The sequence below is a fragment of the Heliangelus exortis genome, chromosome 6 (genome assembly GCF_036169615.1).
Source record: "Heliangelus exortis chromosome 6, bHelExo1.hap1, whole genome shotgun sequence".
Classification (NCBI taxonomy): domain Eukaryota; kingdom Metazoa; phylum Chordata; class Aves; order Apodiformes; family Trochilidae; genus Heliangelus; species Heliangelus exortis.
In genome coordinates, this window is record NC_092427.1 from 15,881,906 (window position 1) to 15,901,387 (window position 19,482).

Consider the following 19,482-nt stretch of genomic DNA (forward strand, 5'->3'; position numbering starts at 1 on the left):
TTGTCCCCAAAACTGAAAATGTCAGCGTGTGGTTCAGATTCTCTTTTGAAACCTTTATGTCAAACCACGTGGAAGAACAACACTGTAGTGCAGTCAACTGTTGCACTGTACCATGTCAGCCTTTGGCCAAGAGAAGTCATCAGCCAGCCCCTTGGGCTCCCCTTTGGGGTTTTGGTTCACTTTGGCGTTTTCTTAATCATAGAATGGCAGAATATGCTGAGTTGGAAGGGACCCATCAGGATCATCAGGCTCCTGTCCCTGTGTAGGGCACCCCCAGGGTCACACCAGGAGATTGCAAGATGTTACAGTCTGAGCATCCTAAGAGGGAATTGCATAAGCAGTTGTGCTCCCTTAAGGAGTGAGAGTGAAATGCCTGTGAGTGTGTTGGCCTGGCAACCAGAGCTCCCTTGGTGCCGTCAGTGTTCCCGGAAAATGTAATCAATAAAAGCCTCACAGATGCAACATGGAGCAGTGAAGCCAAGAAATGGAGGAAATCTCTTTCATAACACGTTGTTCCAGCACACAGGTACAGCAGGCTGTATGCCAGGGGTGCTGTCTGTTGAAGGTGCCTTTTGATAAGGCCTGTGGCTGCTGTAGCCAGGGTAGTTGTTGCTGCTGCAGGATACATCAAATTAAGAACACCTTCTGGGAGATAAATTTTTGGTTTTGTCTCCCCTTTTTGTGGACAAAATTTGCCCCTTGTCTGTCTTTCCTCCCACCCATCAACGTTTGGCTGATGGTTTGGGGGCTGTAAATCCTGACTCCTGTTTTGGATCTTGACCCCCTGTGCCCCAAAGTCCTTTTCAGTGTGTGGCAGGAGACAGCTTGTGTATTTCTAAATTTTGGAAGGTAGACAAGGCTTGTAAAAGCCAGGAAAAAAGGCAGACAGGTAGGTAGAGAGCTACCCTGGGACAGGCAGGAGGGCTGAGGCTCTGCTGTAGCTCTGCCCTGTGCAGGGAGGCATCTCTGTAGATTTCTGCCCACTGCCCCTTGCAGAGATGACAGAGGAGCAGCTTGGTGGCTCTTCCATCTTATGTCCAAAGGGAGGAGATCATGGTCTACTTCCCCAGGATGGCAGCATGAAGACATGCAGGAGCACTGAGCAATATTTTGCAGTGGGCAGTGGTCTTTGCAATTGCAGCTGGAAAGTGATATCACTGGGGACTGTGCCAGCATATAATTTTCCATTCCATTTTTCCGAGAGCAGGAAATTTTGGAGGAAGGCTCATTACCAAACAACAGAACCTTGTTTTGCAGACACACAGCTGCTTTTGTTTCAAGCAGAGCTAAAATGTCATCTTCTTTTCCAAAGTCACATTGGAAGAGAAGCAGCAGGTTCTTAGCTGACAGCTGGGGATGTGCTGGTGCCCCTCACAGGCAGCCATCAGCTCTCAAGATCTCATACCCCATGGAGCAGAAGAGCCCGGAGCCACTGTCATCAACCTTCTCACCCTCAGACTTTGCAAATCTCTTCATGCTCTTTCCTCCTTAAGAATGTTTGCAGTGGTGGCTTGGTGACCTTCCCAGCCCTGGTGCCCACAGGTTGGTTCAGTGCAAGGCACAGCTACTTCTGATGGAGGTGGGTTCTCCCGGCACAGCTGGGGGGCTGAGAGGGGTATGGGCCATCAGATCGCTCACAGGGATGAGTCCATAGGGATTGCTCTCCTGAAAGGAGTGGGAGCATGGCTGAGTTGTTCCTCCCACGTTGCCATGCCAACCCATCCCTGTGCCAGGCGAGATCTCTCTTTAAGCTCCTCTGAGAGGAAGTATGTAGCCTGGGAACTTAGCATTCAGGAGTGCACAGCAGCTCTGAGCCACAAACAGGCTGTCTGACAAAGGACAGGAGGATTTTTTATTTTTTTTTTTTCACTTTTTCTCTAGTGTTTGCTTCTCAAGGTGAGGGTAGACAGGATAGGTGGGGAGAGAGACTGGGAGGGACCTGACTCTGCTTTCCGTACAGGAGCACGGCTTCCCTGGCAGTGAAGAGGGCACAGTGATTTGGGGTGTATTTACAGTGCAAAATACATGTGTGAGAGATACAGATGCAAATTTCTTGGTTCGACTAACCCTGATGAGCAAATTTGTATTAAAATTGGAAAGCAGAGGATATCTGGGTTTTAATTTGAGTGAGGAACTCAGATGAAAGACTAGAAGGAAACCAAGGACAACCCTCCTGTTGTTTTCTTTCCTGCTGTTTTAGTCCTCTAATATAGAGGAAGAAATCATCTCTTCTCATGCTGCATAATCATTTCTTGAGCAAGAACAGCAAAACTTAATGTGTACTGGTGTTTTGGTTTGTGTTTTTTTCTGTTTTGTGGAGTTGCTACTGGTAGATTAACTGCTCACTTTAGATCAAATCCTTACAATATTCATTACTACAGGTTTGCATGCCTTTGCCAGTTGAAAGGATGGATATCAGCATAAAGCAGCTGGCATTAGCTGGCTTATGAGCTCTGATGCTGTCTGTACCAGCTGTGAAAAGGTTGATGTGGAAAATCAAAGGCAAGACTCAAAATGAGAGGGCTTTGTGCTGGTGTTGACACTGTTGTTGTGTTGTTTGTTCCTTGGGAGAGATGCTGAGCAAAACATTTACGTTTTCTTGTGCTGTTTGACAGACTGACTACAGAGCAGGGTCCGTGGTGCTTGGAAAGCCCATTCTGAAGTGAGGGTTTAAAACTGCAGTCTTGGTAGTTTTGGGGAGTTTGTTATTACTGAGGCATTCCTCGTGGCATGCAAAAAGTGGAGGAAATTCAAGGCACCCCAGATTGTGTGAGCAAGCCCTTCTCCTACATGTGGAAAATACCTGGTCAAAACCTTAATACTTTAACTTTGGTTGCATGCAGTATGTGAAAAAGTAACAGTGAGATAACGTTATCTCCAAGGCAGGAAAACCTGTTAGCTGCTTCCTAGGGAGTCATTTTCACTGAATAAATTGAATACTTCATGGAAATAAGTGTCACGACATACTCTGGGAGGGGAAAATAAACTCCAGGTATTTCCCTCTTTTGTTCCTATTTCTTTCCTTGAGACTGATTCCCAGTGATGTATGATCAGTTTGGTACAGCTCCCAGCCACCCATGTAGCCTGTGGCAGTTACGATAAAACTAATTTACAGTCGGCTCCTCTGTGCACGAGCCCGTGCATCTGGTGAGACAGAAACGTTAATAAAAAGCAGAAGTGTCAGCAGCCAACACTGCATAGATGTGGCAGTCTTGCTGACGTACCCAAAGTGTTTTCATCCGTAGCCTTGTAGTGCATGTGAGAGAAGGGAAAGGCTTCTGCTGTTTAAGGTTTGCAGCTGTTTAAGTGCCCATAGAAGATCTGTCAGGAAAAGCTCAAGAGGTAGTTCAGGTGGTGCGTTGGGTTTTTTTTTATGTGCATCTCTCATGTCCTCCTTCTGCAAGAGGAGCTGCACTTTTCTCTCTCCTAATAATTTTGTCCACTTGGAGGTGTGGGCCAGTAGTCTCCTGGGGCAGGCAGGAGTGGATGGGAGCAGCCTGTGTGTGTGTGTGTGTGTGTGCAGCCAGGGATGAGTCCTGGGCAGAGGCAATGACCCAGCAGAGACAAGACTGCTGTCTGCTGGGGCAGTGCCAGGAGGGAGGGCAGAGATGGCAGAGCTGCCATCATCAGGGCTGAGGACTGCTCTGAAAATCCCCTCACCTCAGCACCTCTGCAGGACTTGGTTCATTTTTTTATGTGACATCGGACCTGTTCTGCTTCCCTTGTCCATGGGAACGTCCTCACGTGTGTTCTCTTGTAAGTACACCAGAGCATTCCTTAGGAACTGGACATCTGCCTGGGCACAGGTGTGGGACTGGGAAGCAGGGCTGGGAAGAGGTGAGCTCTGCCTCTGGTGCTGCATTGCAGAGCTGGTTGTGCAGGGGAACAGGCAGCAAAGCTCAGGGTGAACAGCACAGGGGGTTGCTGTGGTTTGTGTGTAACTGTACCCCCTGACGGGGTGAACCAAAATTCTGGTGCCTTGACAGAGTGCTCTTTGAGTCCTTCTGAAGGAGACCCCACTAGAAATGCCCCACAGTGTATGCACTGGTTGATGTTAATTTTAAGCTTAAATTCAGCAGAGTTCACACAGCATACTTTGAATTCTTTTTTTTAGATGGATCGCAGGAATAGAGTAAAAAGTTTAAAATCAGAACAAAAGGAGCTAAAAATGAACTTTAAAGCACATGTCACCTTCTGGAGGTGGCTGAACCTCCATTGGCTTCTGTGGGGGTTCTTAAAAGTCTTTTTGTTCAAAATCTCAGCTTATACTGAAGTTCAAAACGCATATTGATTTAAAAGTGAGTTACCTGTTACATGTATTTACTCACACTCAGAAGATTAAAGATCCAGTTCTTTCTTTTGAAGCCAAAGTGGTTTCTTCTGCACAAGTCCTACAGAGTTCATATTTCAATGAAAGATAGAGATGCTTCGTACATGCAGGTGATGTTTCTGGCTGATACCAAGTCCTGGGAAAGGCAGCAGGACCTCGCTGCATTGTCCTGGTGTTGTCTGTAAATGTTGCTGCCAATGCATCAGACAGAACAGAACGGATTAGCTTTTCTCACCTCTGACTAGGCTGGGAAACGCTGACGGCAGTAAATATTTTGTTGCAAGAGGAAGACTTAAGAAGATCTGACTCAGGAGATGCACAGGGAGCAAGTATTTGCAGTAATGAGTGCTCATTTAAGTGAGTGCTCAATAAAGCATTGCTTTACTGAACTGACATTTCAAGACCCCTTTTTAAGAGGCTTCCATATTTCAAGAGGGGGTGTGGGGACTGGTCCCTTGGTGATTTGCTGTACAGCTGCTGGGCAGTGGCAGAGGCTCTGCCTGAGGAACGCGTGCTGGGGAGGAGGGGCTGGCCAGAGCTTTCAGAATTGCTTCTGGCTTCTAGCACAAGTTTACTTTGGATTTTGCCACTTGCCGTGGAGGTATGGACTGTCTGTCCAGCTCTCTTGATGAAGGTTGTCAGGAAAGGCAGGCAGGTGGTGGAGCTGAAGTACACACAGACAGTGTGGAAGTGTTCCAAGGCCAGGAGTGCCAGGCTTCTGCTTCCCTAAACACCACAGAGCAATTGGGGTGCACGGAAAGCTGACCTTCCCTCCTCCTGTTTGCACCAGGGCTCTGGCACAGCTGTGCTGCAGCCGGGATGTGTGTTTGTGCATGCAGTGTGCTATACAGCAGGTGTGTTAAGGGGGTGGGTAATGATGGTTCAGATTCACAATCTTGAATTTAAGGAGAAGATAGGAGGGGTCGTTAAATACCTGAAGTACCCCAAAACACAGAGGCACAAGCAGTTTGCTGTGGGGCTGGGTTGAACCTGCTGTGTTGGGTAACTGGCTGTGGCTCCCCTGTACATGCTCTTCTGATGTGTGTGCCCAAAGGCAGGCTGCATCTTCATACCTTTGGGTTTGAATGCATTAAACAATCAAAGCTCTTTTCTTTTCCCCAGCACAAGCCTTTTCTGACCTGTTCAGTTGGTTAGCTGGTAAATCCTGGTGATTAAATTAATATGTCGCTATCCTCACTGATGCTACTGTAGCTTAAGTCAACAAGTTTATTAGGAAAATGATACTTGTCAACTGTGTTGCAGTTTCATTTAATTTAAAAGCTGGTGTTCCCATTATTTGCCTTCATACCTCCTGCCAATTACTGTTGATATTGCCAACATCTAGATCAAGGGCCTACTTAGGGCAAAATATTTATACTCACGAAAGCCATTTGAAAGCAAATATTTGAATTCTGTAAAGCTATGTTACTGCTTTTTTCTTCAATTGCAAGCACTAATCCCTTGGCATTATTTGGGTTTTATGTAACTTATTCAGACTTTGACTGCTGCTGTGCCTTTCTCTTTTAGCCCAGGTGCAAAAAGCAGTATTTAGAGTTGTCATCATCCCGGTGACAAATGTGTCTTTGGTTTTTCCATCAGCAAGGTCACTGGGTGAAGCACAGGGCTTTTTGTCCCCAGTGTTTCATCAGTCTTGACTCAGAATCAGCGTCGTCCACAGCTTCCAGGGGAGCTGAGTGTGAATCAGGACCTGTCCTCGGGCGCCTGGCTAATGCCTCTGAACAAATCGAAGAGCTTTTTGGTTCCTACTCCTGCTGCACTCGGAATTGCAGTGCCCAGGGGGGGAAAAATCCATAGGTCCCGTTCGCTTTTCAGATTGTCAAGGATAGCAAATAGCCACTTTGTGTCTCTCCTTTCCGCAGCGCAGGTTGCTCTGTGCTTTTGTTGCTGACATTGTGGGGCTGTGCCAACAATTAGCGCTGGTTACCGTGGCAACTGCTCTGCACCCCGCTGAGGTTTCTGACAGGCACATTTTGACTGAAATGGCTTTGTTTTCCCAATTCTGCAGGCAGACATGTAGCTAATCCTTTTGCTGGGCTCTGCCTGTGTTCCTTCCCTAAAATGTAGCACAATTAATGAAACATATTATTTTGTCCTTCCCATCTGTTTGCATCTTTCTTTATCTCTCTTTTAGCCTCAGTGCTCCAGGAGCGGTAATTACCCTTTGATTATGCCTCAGTTATGAGCTCGCTGGTAATTTTCTCGCTAGATGTCTGAGGGCTGACACTGTGAATGCATGGGAAGTTTTGACATGATTTTCAGTCTCCTCCTCTTCGTCCCTTCTTCTTATCATCTCTCTCCTTGGGTTTCCTCCTGGAGCATTTGTTGTGCCGTGCAGTTCCGGCACATTAAACATTGTTTATGCCTTCAACAAGTTCTGCCTTACAGAGACCAGATGGCAACTTCCATGGCTACAGCAAACTCTGGATCCTCTGTCACCCTGGTGGGATCAGAGCTGTTGATAGAAAGAGTGAGGGGTGATGCTGCTCCAGGCTGGAAAGAGTCCCAGGAAAATTGTGGGGATATGAAATGCTTTTCTTTTTAGGAGGAGCTGTCCCTGCTGCTGTGGAATGGGTGCTTGGGTGGGAAGCAGCAATAGATGGGTGGGCTGAATAGGGATAATAAAATATGGGTGACTACAGTCACGGGAGGAGAAGAAAAGCTGAGGTGACAAACTCTGCTCTGGCTGAGGTGACTCTAGCCTGGGATATCACTGATGCTGTTGTGTGAGCTGAGAAGCCCTCCATTCCAGGGGAGAGCTGTACCAGCCCTGGCTCCTCTGCCAGCAGCATCCCTGCGAGGCAGGAAGATGCAGAAACCCTGCTCACAGAAGCTTCTCCTGTCAAAAAAACATCCTTGGAATAATAGAGGGGCATAGAGGGAAAGAGAGAAAATAAACGGTGCTGCTGGGTGAGGGCTGTCGGAGGCAAATATCTGAGCCTGAGCAGTTTCACCTAGGAAGTGGTGTTCACAGCAAACTCAGCTCCTCAATGGGTTGAGCCTAAGCTTATGGTAAGCTGGAAGAGAAAAAGTGCCCAAGGCTGAAGGAAAACCATTAAAAAGGGCACAGAGGGAACAGACATGGCACAACATTGTGGAGCTGTGTCACAAAGCTAATTTTTGCTCTTGCCTTTAAAGTTGCCAATTATTTCTAGCAGTTTTCTGAGCTCAGACACCTTTTTAAACACACTCTTGCCAACATCTCTACATCTGTGTCTGGGACTGATAAACCTGCGTGTAAAAAAAACCCAACAACTTAATGGCCTGGAAAGGTTTCCTGGGGCGTGAAATACTGTAGGTAATGGATTCAAGTGCCAGTGGAGACATCTGCAGTCCTTTGGCAACTGCAACAGCATCGATAGGAAATGAAGGAGGGCTTTGAAACAACATCTTGGCCTTCTGCAGGGTCTGATCCCAGATCCTTGTCTCTGCTGTGGCCATGCTTTGGGATGTAACCTCACTCAACAGCCCCTGGATGAGTCTGTCAGTGAAGAGGAGAGAGTCTGGAGGGAGTCTGGATGACTCCTACTTGAGCTGAAACTGGGTGCCTGAGTAAGCTGGGATGGGGGTGCTGACTGGGCAGCTCTTGTGCCCTTGAGTGTGCCTATGAGAGGGCCAGCAGCTTTTCAAGGCATAAAGCCTTCTAAACTCATCAAAGAGGGAAGGCTGTGACTCCCTGGACTGTCAGCAGCTGGTTCAGCATCTCATGTGCATCCCAGTGCTCTGAAAGCATCTGTGTCCCTGACTTACCTGGGAGGCAGGCAGACTCCAGATGCCCCCATTGGGCACACTGGGGGCTGAGGTTTGTAGAATTGGGCTGGCTTTCAAAGCCAGGAGCTGAGAGTGCTTATTGGTTTGAGTTGTAACTTTGGTTTAATTAGCACAGTGCCCGAGGCAGGTGCCTGCCCTCTCAGCAGGACAGAGTCCTCTCTTCCCACCAGCAGCAGCTGGGCAGGCTCGACCTGACAGCCCTGTCAGAGCTCAGTCTGAAGTGACAACCTTCAGGGAGTGGGGAAAGCACTGTCCCTCTGTCTGTAAGCTCCTGACCTCTCAGCTTAGCCTGTCCCTTCTTAGGGGGTTTCTGAAAGCTCATGCTGGGAATCTTTCACAATGTCTCCTCTCTGTTACGGACATCACATTCGAGTTCCACCTCTAATTTTGAGCACCCCATTCCCTGAAATCCATCTGGGAGACTCAGTTTGTGTCCTGACATCTTGGTAAAGAGGAACAACATTTGCCTCCGCAAAATGCAAAGGAAAGCCATGTTGCTTTTCTTTGTTGTGCTGGAATCTTATGTGAAGCCAAGGTCTTGTTGCCTTTGAGAAACATACAGTTGGTGTTACTTCTCATTTGTTCTGTGCTGGTTTTGTGGCATGAACTAGAGTCAGAAAATACATACCTGCTTAAAGAGAGGGAAAATAAATAAATCTTTACAAGCAAAACTATCTTTAATAAAGCCAAAGCTTTTATGCTGTGAAGAACTTTCCTGGCATCCAAGCGAGTTAACTCTCCCTTTCCCTTTCCCTTTCCCTTTCCCTTTCCCTTTCCCTTTCCCTTTCCCTTTCCCTTTCCCTTTCCCGTTCTCTTTCCCCTCCCCTCTCCCTTCTCCCCTCTCCCCTCTCCCCTCTCCCCTCTCCCCTCTCCCCTCTCCCCTCTCCCCTCTCCCCTCTCCCCTCTCCCCTCTCCCCTCTCCCCTCTCCCCTCTCCCCTCTCCCCTCTCCCCTCTCTCCTCTCTCCTCTCTCCTCTTTCCTCTTTCCTCTTTCCTCTTTCCTCTTTCCTCTCTCTCTTCCTTTCTCTCTTTCTCCGTTTCTCTCTCTCTCTCTCTCTCTCTCTTTCTCTCTCTCTATCTCTCTCTGTCTCTCTGTCTCTCTCTCTCATTAGGCTTCCTTGAACTTTAACTGAACCAGAAGGAAACTATGAAAAGTCTCAATAGCTGCCCTGTGAGGATTTGACTTACCCATTGGATCTGCTATTTATAGTGTCCATTAGTACAGAAATGTCTGTCCTTTTGCAGCAGTCATGTATAGCAAAAGCACTGCTCTTCTGGCAAACTGCCTCTGCCTCCTATGTCACCCAAAATATCCATCAAGAGAGCATTCAGAAGCGAGCCTTTCTTGATTAAAAAAAAAAAACAAAAACAACCAAACAACCTCCACCCAAAACCCAGAGGCCATTTGTATTTTGAATTAGTTATTTTGTATACCCTTAAGTTGTCATTTCCCTTTTTCAGGAGACAGTCTTTCACCCCTAGCTGTATCTCCTTGTGGAACATAATCTTAGTCCCCAAAAAATTAAATCAGAGAGAGAACTGAGAGAGTGGGAACTGTCTTCTAGCTCTGGAGAGTCCGTTTGCACTCCAGAACCAGTCTGGGTGTGAACAAATGTAAGTTCTGTAACAAAGGAGACCATTTTATTAGGCATTTGTCTTACCTTGCTGGGAGGAGGCTTGCAGTAGTTTGGTTGATGAAGAGAGGTGACTGAGTGGATTTCTTTGGGTATGTTCCAGGGTACTAAATCTGGTACACATTTGAATATTCTGTATCTGAAAAACTAAGCCTTTTCTTAAAATTTCCATTTGGAAATAAGCTTAAAAATTTGGTTCTCCTAATGGTCTTCTTAATGAAGTCTTTGTTAATCTGAGCTAACAGTACAGCCTTGATGATGTCACTTCTGTCAGTAGTGTTGTGATTCATGGAAATTTTGGTGGATGGGTCATGTGTCACATCCTCCAGGTGTAAACTAGTGCTGGGGATGATTGCTATAGGGTCTTTGGGATCTGTGATGCTCTGCAAAGCTCTGTGCCCTCCTACACACTCACCAAAGCTGTTGGAGTGATGCTCTGACCAGGGATGTTCCAGGGATTGAAGGATGTTTTATGGGAGAGTGGTTTGCTTGCTACCCATGTGTCCCCCCAGTGCAAGGGGCTGCAGCACAGTGTGGGACAGGCACCACAATGGGCCACAGCACGGTTTTTTAATTCCAGTTTCTTCTGATATTGCAGTCTGCATGTGTTTCAGGACATGGGGAATCATCAAGACCTGTAATGATTCCAGGGGACCTTTTGTGTCCAGTCCCCACTGCTCTGCAACAGCAGCAGCACAAGATGGTCTGGGAAGGCCTGGGAGGTATCTGTGCCCTGTTTCTCATATGAGGAAGGAATCAAGAGGTGCCAAGAAGCACCCCCAGTATTCAGCAGGCATGGGAACGGGAGAAATTCAAATAGCACCAGAGGTGCAGTCCCTGAGAGGCAGCTGGGAAGATTGGTGGGCTTTCAATCAATATCCCTGTTCCTTGGTCCTAGCCACATGCAAGATTGATTTATGGGGTTATAGTGCTGTTTAAGTCTATTTAATAATTCCTCATACTAGGGGAATGTCATTGAAGAGAGGAACAGAGAACAGGAGCTGTCATTTGCAGTCTCCTACTGCTACAGGAACCTCAATTTTGTGTAGTCCCTGTTGTAAATGCATTGAGCTACATCTCAAAATCAATTGAGTTGTTTCCTGCTGTATGGAAGACATCCAGAACGTCACACCCCTGGCAGTGGGAAAGCATCATCATCAGATTTCTAGTCTGAATTTATCCTTGACAAGTTTCTACTCCTGTATTCTTGAGCTGACAGGGGTTTTTTAAATCAGCTTTTTTTCTTGTTGTTGCTTGGTAGTTGTTCTGACATCCATCTACTCGTGCTGTTGGCTTCAGCCAGTAAAGCTGTTGTGGTTACTGCCCTCCTGGCAACCAGTCAGGTGGGAAGTGGATTTTAAGATGTAAATACCAACCATTCTGAATTTTCTTTGCCAGTGGGTGGGGTTTTTTTAATACCTGGTTACACAATTTGTGCAAAAGAGAGGTTAACCCAGCGCTTTGTTTTTAGACAAACACAGGTGTGGAAGTAGCTCACACCTATGCTTTTGGGCAGAAAATATCCAGCTTTTCTAAAGGAGGAACAAAGAGGAATAATTTTACATGAAAACTAGAAAGAAATTCTGGAAGAGTACTCGCTGTGAGAAGAAATTATCATTATTAATATAACAGGCAGTGTCCCTTGCTCTGGTGGCTGCAATAAAGTCATTGATTTAAATATACTTCCCCTTCCCAGCCAGTCCTTGCTTGAAGGATGCAGTAAGGGGTGAGCAGAGAGCTTTATTCCTGCCCTGGGGATGGTGATTAAGGGGGGGCTCTGGCAGGAGCAGGGTGGATTGCCATCTCCCATGAGGAACCTCAGTCTCCACAAGGGGAGTGGAGCAGCACTGGGATTCTTGCTCCGTTTTCAGGTGTGTGCCAAGCCCTGCAACTTGGTGCCTGCCCTGGGGCTCAGCTCCATGCGGAGGGGACACAGAACTGTCAGACAGGACACAGAAACTTCTGGGGAATAGAGGGGTTTATTTCCACTGAGTCTGGCTATGAGAGGGAGGAATATGTTGTTTAATGAGTTGGGGAGAGTGAGATGGGCAGATGAGAAAATTAATTCCTCTGAATTCTTTTGTAAATGGTTCTGCTGGACCAATCCCTTAGTCCTTAGTTTTCTCAGTCAAAGGTGCCTGGATGGACCTTAAAGGCAGGAAACCTCTCTGATTACTCCTGACACACAGATGTGTGCCTGTGGCATTTCACTACACTTTGGGTGGGTCTAGAGCCAAGATGGGAGACCATTTCTCTGTTTGAAAGTACTTACTCTCTGAAAGATCCCCACTGCCACTCTCCACTCCCCAGAGCACATGGCTATTCAGTCCCCCGGGGTTCACCCCACAGGAGAGGGTGGGAGGGAAAGGTGAATCTTGGGTCCTGTGGCATCTAGGGGTCAAGCCTCTGTCCCAGACCAGGGCCCCACAGCCCACCCAACCCAGCTGATGTTATTCTCTGCAGTCCCTCTGCCTAATGTTCAGGCCTAATGTTTAAATACAGCTTTGCTTTGCAGTCTTGGAAGGGATGAGGAGGACAAAGTGTATTGTACATTTTAATCATAGAAAAATGATTTTTGGCCCTTCTTTTTCAAGCCCTTCATCAGCATAGACATTTGTCTGGGAAGTGCCTTTGATGCATAGTAATTGTGCTGATGAGGTGGAAATACCCTCCAAAGTGCACGTAAGAATGCAGCTCAATCTGTATATTAAATGTCAAGAAATGCCATTACTCAGCTGGCCATTCTACTCTCACTTGCAAAATAGTACCTGCAAAATGGTTTTCTGGACATTTAATAAATTATCACCTTAAAATTTTGCAGTTGCTTCACATTGTTCCTAATGGAGAGAACATTTAATAAGGATGCTGCGTGCATCTTCCTGTAAGGGGTGGGATCTTGGTCAATATGAATACTCAGCATTTTCCACTGAGATCTTTGGAATATTTGGTCCTTCTGTTTTAGTTTTAATGATTTGCTCATATTTCAAGAAAAAAACATTACTTTTAAAAAATAGATTAAGTCATCCTCTATTTTTTGTTGTTTAAGCTAATCTTGATAATTTTAATTCATTGTTCTCACTATCATAATTCTCTTTGTTTTTTCTAACTTTGCTGCTGCCACAGAAGAAGTGTCTGCAAGGATAGTACAAGTAGTAACAGCTGAAGCTGTAGCAGTCCTAAAAGGTGAACAGGAAAAAGAAGCCCAGCACAAAGATCAGCCTGGACCACTACCTATAGGTAAAATGAGACAAAATATATTCAAAGTACCCTTGTGTCTGCAGGTATTATATGTTTGTGAAGTACTAAAAAACAGTTGCAGCTCTGTGTTATGGTCATGGGCTAACTGGAGCACCACTGGATTAATGCTGGAACCATGTACAAATAGGGATATCCTTCTTACCCCAGTTCTTCACAGCCCTGGGACTGCCTGGTTCACTGTTTACTCCAGCAGCAGTTCTCCACCTGGATTCTGACTCCTGAGTGGCTTGGCTGTAAATGGAATTTGGGGATAGGGGCTTCAGCATCGTGTTTTGTGGGACCCTGCAGCCCCTTCGTGTTCAGCCCTGTAAAATGGGAGTGAGAAAGGTGGATGCCTGAGGAGCCAAAGATAGAGGAGAGGCATGGGAAAAGGGAGGTTATGCTGGCTGGGTGGTAGCTACTCAAAAAGGTGGAGGAGGAGCACCTCCGTGGGAAGCAGAGAGGAATGGGGCACACCAGGTGAGGGTGGGAGGGGGGTTAGGAGGGTGAGGGGAGATTGTAGGAGAGGGGGCTACCTGTGGTCCAAATTGGGAATGGTACCACTGCCAGTGGTCCATGCTGTGCCCCCATCCTCCTGCTGGCTCCTTTGTGAAACATGTCTCTGAAACTATGTGTATGTATATATATATATATATATATATATATATTTAAAAGTAAATTTACAGCCATTCATACCTACAGTGCTTCCTTCCTGCCAGAAAACTTCCACAGCAGCTCAAAACATAGACACCAAGAGCACAGAAAGACCATACTCTGTCCTGAGGAAGGGCAAGTCTTGCAAGCCTGCCCCAGGATAAGTTCTCCTGAGTGCACGTGTGTTGTGATGAAATCAAAATAATGCCTTGTGGTGTTTCCCTGAGGGCACTCTGCTTTGTTTAGTACAGTGGCTGGACCCTGCTTAGGAATGAATTGAAGTCAATGAGTAATTTAGAGAACATGTTAGAAATTTTGTTCCCAAGGTCTTCTGCTTCATTAAATCAATTTTGAACAGCATCAGGGATACTGGTAATACTCATCTTTACAGACATTCAGCTTTGCATGGTAGACCCCAGTTCTGCAAAACACTTCATACATATTTAAGCAGAGATTGCTTCCCTGGGGCTTTGGAGAGGCAAAATGGATATTCAGTTCCCTTTAGTTAGATTAAACATTTTAAAGATCTTGTGAGAATTACACCCTCAGTTTGCAACTGTTGTGTTATAGTTCCTGTGGTCAGTTAAATAACCATGGGTGGAAATGCTTTGTGATGAAGGTGTAGCTACTCTGTCCCTGGACAGCACGTCTTAAGGACAAGTCACGTAAGGTTCTCCTCCAGACCACACTGAAATCAGTAGGAGGCAACCTGGGAAATTCTGCTGGGGCCTTGAAACCGTGGCCTACCTGTCTGTAAAAATACTGCTTAAGCCCCAGTAATAAATCTGCTTTCAAAGAAAAAAAATTCTTGAAGTGATTGGTATTAAGTGAGATGCAGAGGTTATGCTGAGTTCATTTAAGAAACTGTTTAGGATTTCATCATGCTTGAATTTAAATAATTGAAAAAACATCACTTGGTTTCAGCATCTTGTCTCATGACTGGAAATGAATGTAAAACCCTGGCTAAGTGCATCTAAGATCTCACTGCTGTTTTGTATTTAGACAAGCGGTATTTGCATGTATTCTGTGATTAACCCTGAGCTCAGCAGAAGGAAAGAAAAAAAAGCATGAAGAATGTTTTTTGTGCATGTAGTCAAGGTAAATTGAAGGGATTAGATGGGAGTTTTTGACAGTCGGTGTAAATTTATAAACTCTTTTACACTCTGATGCTTTATTGTTGTTGCTTCAGGTGAGCGGAGGTTTTCTGAGTGGCAATATGGATTTAAAAGACAATTTTGTACTTGATTTTTTTATTGTACTCTGTGACCAGAATTTTAAAAATCATTCATATTTGTCTGAAAAAAATAATCCTTTTTATTATAATTTTGAAAGTCCATTTATTCTGAAAGGGTCTATCTGAAAATCCACTAGACACAAGTCCCCACTAAATAATTCTTTCAGCTGGACAGAACAGGCTGACTGCAGCTTGTATCAAGCATCAGTCTCCCTGGAATTAACTGCCCTGTCTCATTTTCACTGTTCAATTTCTAGCAGTTGAAGAGTCAGCCAACCTGCCTCCTTCCCCACCTCCATCACCAGCTTCTGAGCAGACTGGAGCTCTGGAGGAAGGTAAGGGTCTCCTGGATGTTGCAGAGCACAGCTGCCAGCAGAGGGCTGAGACATGAATCTAAAGCATGAGGGTATCAGAATATGGAGATACTTTCTGCACCTTCATGTGAAAAGATAAGGCATTCTCCAGCAATAACTCCCCATCTGCCAACCAGCTGCCATACATGGATAAGGTAGACTCATATGCACAGGGGTAACTGACAGGATGTGATAACTACATCCACATTAAAGACAAAAAGATGGTGATGCTCACCTTTTTACCTGTTATATGCAATATGAGTCAAGATGTCTCCTGTGGTCACCAAAACTGTGGTTCAGGACATCTTGCTTTTCTTAGGATTTGTTTGGCTGCTTTGGGTTTTTTGGGGGTTTGTTTTGTTTTTGTTTTTATTTGGGGAGGGGGAGGTTAATAATCATTAGCTTTGTTTTGGGAATCTTAAATGCAAAAAGCAAGGAGATTCAGAGTCAGATCATTTCTTTGTTCCTCAACCTGTAATTCATGCTTCAATGCCTTGGTGTATTGGGGGTTCTGTACACAGAGTGCAGGAGCCTGTGAAGTTGTCACAATGTGTGTCAGTGCTTTCTTCAGCAGGAGAAGATTGCTGCAACAATATAAATGCCATCAGTATAGGCAGACAGCAGTGTGTTAAATCTGGGCCTTTCCATGAGGATATTTGGGTTCCAAATCTCCAGGGGACTGTCAGTTGAACTCTGCCATGGCAAAAGCATTTTTATGTGTCCATTTATTTTCATTTAGCATTTTCTCTTTTCATTAAATAAGTGCATGAAAACAATTTGTTACCATCTGCTTAACAAACTTTGTTGGTATTTTAACACAGAGCTTCTATTAATTTTGAAAGTGGAGGGTTCCTGTTTCATGTGCTCACAGGGTCTGATGCTCAGCTTATTAGGACACTGCAATTGGGCAGGTTCCATTCTGCAGTCATTTTTGAGACAACTGCAGGATGTAATTCCACTATATTGGAAATACTTACTTGATGCAGGTAGTAAACACTAAAAATTCTGGTTAATTGGTTGTGTTTTTTTTAAAAAAAAACATCTGCATTGTTCCTAGACTCTGATCACCAAGAGCTGTAATGGCAGTCAAAACTACTAACTGAAAAGGAAGCTAGTGAGGCATTAACAAAGGCTTTTACAATTGTTCCAAGGCTTTTACCACTAATTTTTAACATCTTGTTCACATGACTAACTCAGCAAATGCTTTTTGGTATTTCATGTCACAGTAAAATTCTTCCCTTTTGGGCTAATGTCGAGGTTCTTACACAATGCATCCTTGGTTGAGGATTCTCTTTGTGTGCTGTTTCTGTCAGCAGGATTATTTACATGTGGTTTAGGACTTAGTATTCATATTGGTTAATTGACAGGAGGTTGTAGATTGCTCCATAAGCAAACAGACACCATTTTGCTGGTTGTATTAACACAAGAAGGTGGCAAAACACTATATACAACTCAAGGTTATTATGTACTACCAGACCCTGCTGTTTCCAGCTGTGCATATGACTCAGCAAGTCATTTAACATCGTTGTTTTTCTCTTCCCTTGCATGTAGAATTGTGTTAGTGTAACAGCACTTCCTTACCTATCCCCTTAGGGGTGGTTGCAAGGACTCAAAGGTCACTGTTTGGGATACATTTTGATGATTTACACAATTTCACCATTTTTAAAAACATTTGAATAAATAATTTCCTTTAGCTTTAGTGAACAGAGACTTTTCCATGACAAGATTCTGATTCAGCCCTTTTTTTCCTGAGCAGATGGCCTGTATAAATCCTAAAAGTGTTTGTAAGGGAAGTATGGACAGAAATTATGTATTGAGTCATTAATGCACAATGGAAACTTTTTGTTTATGTCCAGCTCTGAAACTGGAACTCACAGTAGAGTTGGTCGATGAAAAGAAGGAACTTCTTGAAAAAAATCTCACCAGAAGTATATTATGTTGCTTTTCCCCAAAATATCAGTGTTGTTGTAAATTTAATGTGGTTAAGGCAGTAGAAATCTTATGTTCTGGTCTGTGTTAGAGAGTGTGCTACTAATTTTCTGTGATAAGTTAAGCTTTTGCTGACTTGAGTGAGCCAGACCTGTCATTTTTATTTAAGCAAAGCTCCCATTCAGAAGGGTAAGTCTCAGAAGGGTTTGACCCAATTTAACTGTATTTGCTTAAACCTTCAGTTCTCTATACCATGTGGCTATCCATTCTCATGCACCTTTACATTGTGTATCTGTCTTTCTGCTGAGTAGAATACAATTTATGAAATTAATCCAAATCTGCAGATGTTGAACAACAAAGGTGAGCGCTGTGTGTGCGCATCTGCCTCAGACCTCTTTTGCTCCCCTTCTCTCCGTGCACTTGTCAGTGTGTGTCTGAATTCCTCTGAATCCAAAGGAGACTCCTTCAGTCATCCTAGGAAGGAAATCACTGCTGTAGACATGACAAAGGTGGATGTGGCCAGCCATGCAGCAAGCACAAATTAAAAAAAATAGAAAAGGTAGAAAAGACAGAGAGGTTTGTGGGTCAAGTGTATTTCATGAGAGAAAGGAGTCAGGGGATGTGGGTTTCTTTCTTTCATCTGGCTGCTGAAAACCATTCAAATGAGCCTGTCCCTTTTTGCTGCTGCAGAAGGTAAGATAACTAATTTGCCTCGTTGAGATTATTTCATTTATTTCACCTATAGTAACATAATTTTGCTCGGGAAATTAAAGTTCCCTAGCACTGTCTTATCCTTTTATTAGTTGTATCTGGTCACGCAGGGCTGATGCAATATTCTCTTGCCAACTTGGCATTTCTTCTCTGCTCCTTGCCTTTTGACAATGGTCAACAATGTCTTCATGTAAAAATTTTCCTAAATGTTGCAGGAGAAGAGGGTGCCTTTGATTTGCTGTTGTCTGTTTTGAAATAGGCATTCCAAATAGGCTTAGTATACCAAATAAGAATATTTTGCAACCTATAAGGAACAAGGTGTCCTATAAAAATGGATTTCTTTACAGTGAAAATTGCTTCTTGAAAGCCTTTTTAAAAAACTAACTGGCAGCTAAAGCAGAATTAGCCATTGTGAGAAGTGATTTAAATCTTGGACTTCAGAATATGTTGGGGATCTTTCCCACACTTTGAGACAAAAAGAACTATTAGAAGAGACTAAAATAACAAAGAAAAGATTTTTCTTTTGAGGAAATATCCTCTTTAAAGATACCTTGTTAAGGAAATTATCTGCAGTAATTTTGAAAGTATCTTTATTAAAACTGATAAATAAACGATGTAAATCTGCAATAGCCACAAACGTAACAGCCCTAAACAATATTAGACTTTTCACTCCTGATGACTTCAGACCATCACAATATGTATTAAGCATTTTTGCTGTTGACAGTTCCTGTAGGAGCAGAGACAGGGTCTGTGTTTTCTTGCCTACAAGGCAAGATGGGATAATGTGCTGGGATACTTCAGAGGTTTTTAATACAGCCAGTCAGCTGTACAATACATATGAGTATCAGTGCAAAGCCTCAGGTGTGGTTTGTATACTATACGAATTCCTCTAAGTAGTAAGTGGGTAGTTTTGAAATTCACTTACTCCAGCTGTTGGTCTCTGGTGTTCATTACACTGTAGGAAACAGCACATAGATGGCCCAAGTGTTGAAAATGCTCAGCTGCCTCTTCCCCCCATCCTGCACTAACCTGTAGCCCAGCTGGTTCCATGGTTTCATCCCCCCTGCAATGTTGCCAGCACACACCTTCCTCCTGTCCTGTCCTGTCCTGTCCTGTCCTGTCCTGTCCTGTCCTGTCCTGTCCTGTCCTGTCCTGCCTTTTCTTTGTCTGTCTGTTCTGCAGTTTTTGTCTGTGTGTGTCTATTTGTAGATGGAGGGACAGAGGATAAGGTGGGACTGCTACACCAGTGCCCAGGCTGTGTGCTTGCTGCCAGCAGGGAGTGTCTCAGACACCTGCCCCCCTCCATTTCAGTGGCTGTGCCCGATGAGGAGCCCTACAATTCGGATGAGGAGTACTATGAGCACCCTTTGTTCAGCTCGGAGTGGACTGGCTCTAGTTCACATCCCAGTGCCACAGTGAAGAGCACAGAGGTCTTGCTAGGCCATGATGAAGGTGAACTGAGCATGGTCCCATTTTGTTCCTCTTCCCCTCCATTCACCTGCCATCCCTTCCATTCTGTATCTGCCTGGGATTGCTGCTTTCTGGGGAGGGAACCTTAGCTGTGTTTTCTCCCCACATGGAAGTAACATCTCTCTAGAGTTTCTCCATCTCT

At 44.7% G+C, this 19,482-nt stretch overlaps 1 protein-coding gene across 43 annotated transcripts in view; it reads left to right on the plus strand.

The window, feature by feature from the left end:
- MAP2 (microtubule associated protein 2) overlaps positions 1 to 19,482 on the plus strand; it is a 223,989-nt gene that overhangs the window by 159,367 nt on the left and 45,140 nt on the right. For 36 of the 43 annotated variants that reach the window (XM_071746807.1, XM_071746812.1, XM_071746829.1 and 33 more), the window contains 2 exons: positions 12,876 to 12,989; positions 15,135 to 15,212. In XM_071746807.1, coding sequence (XP_071602908.1) covers positions 12,876 to 12,989; positions 15,135 to 15,212 — 192 coding nt within the window. Of the gene's footprint in view, positions 1 to 12,875; positions 12,990 to 15,134; positions 15,219 to 19,482 lie in introns of all 43 variants that reach the window. The other 7 variants (XM_071746850.1, XM_071746851.1, XM_071746846.1 and 4 more) reach the window with 3 other exon arrangements.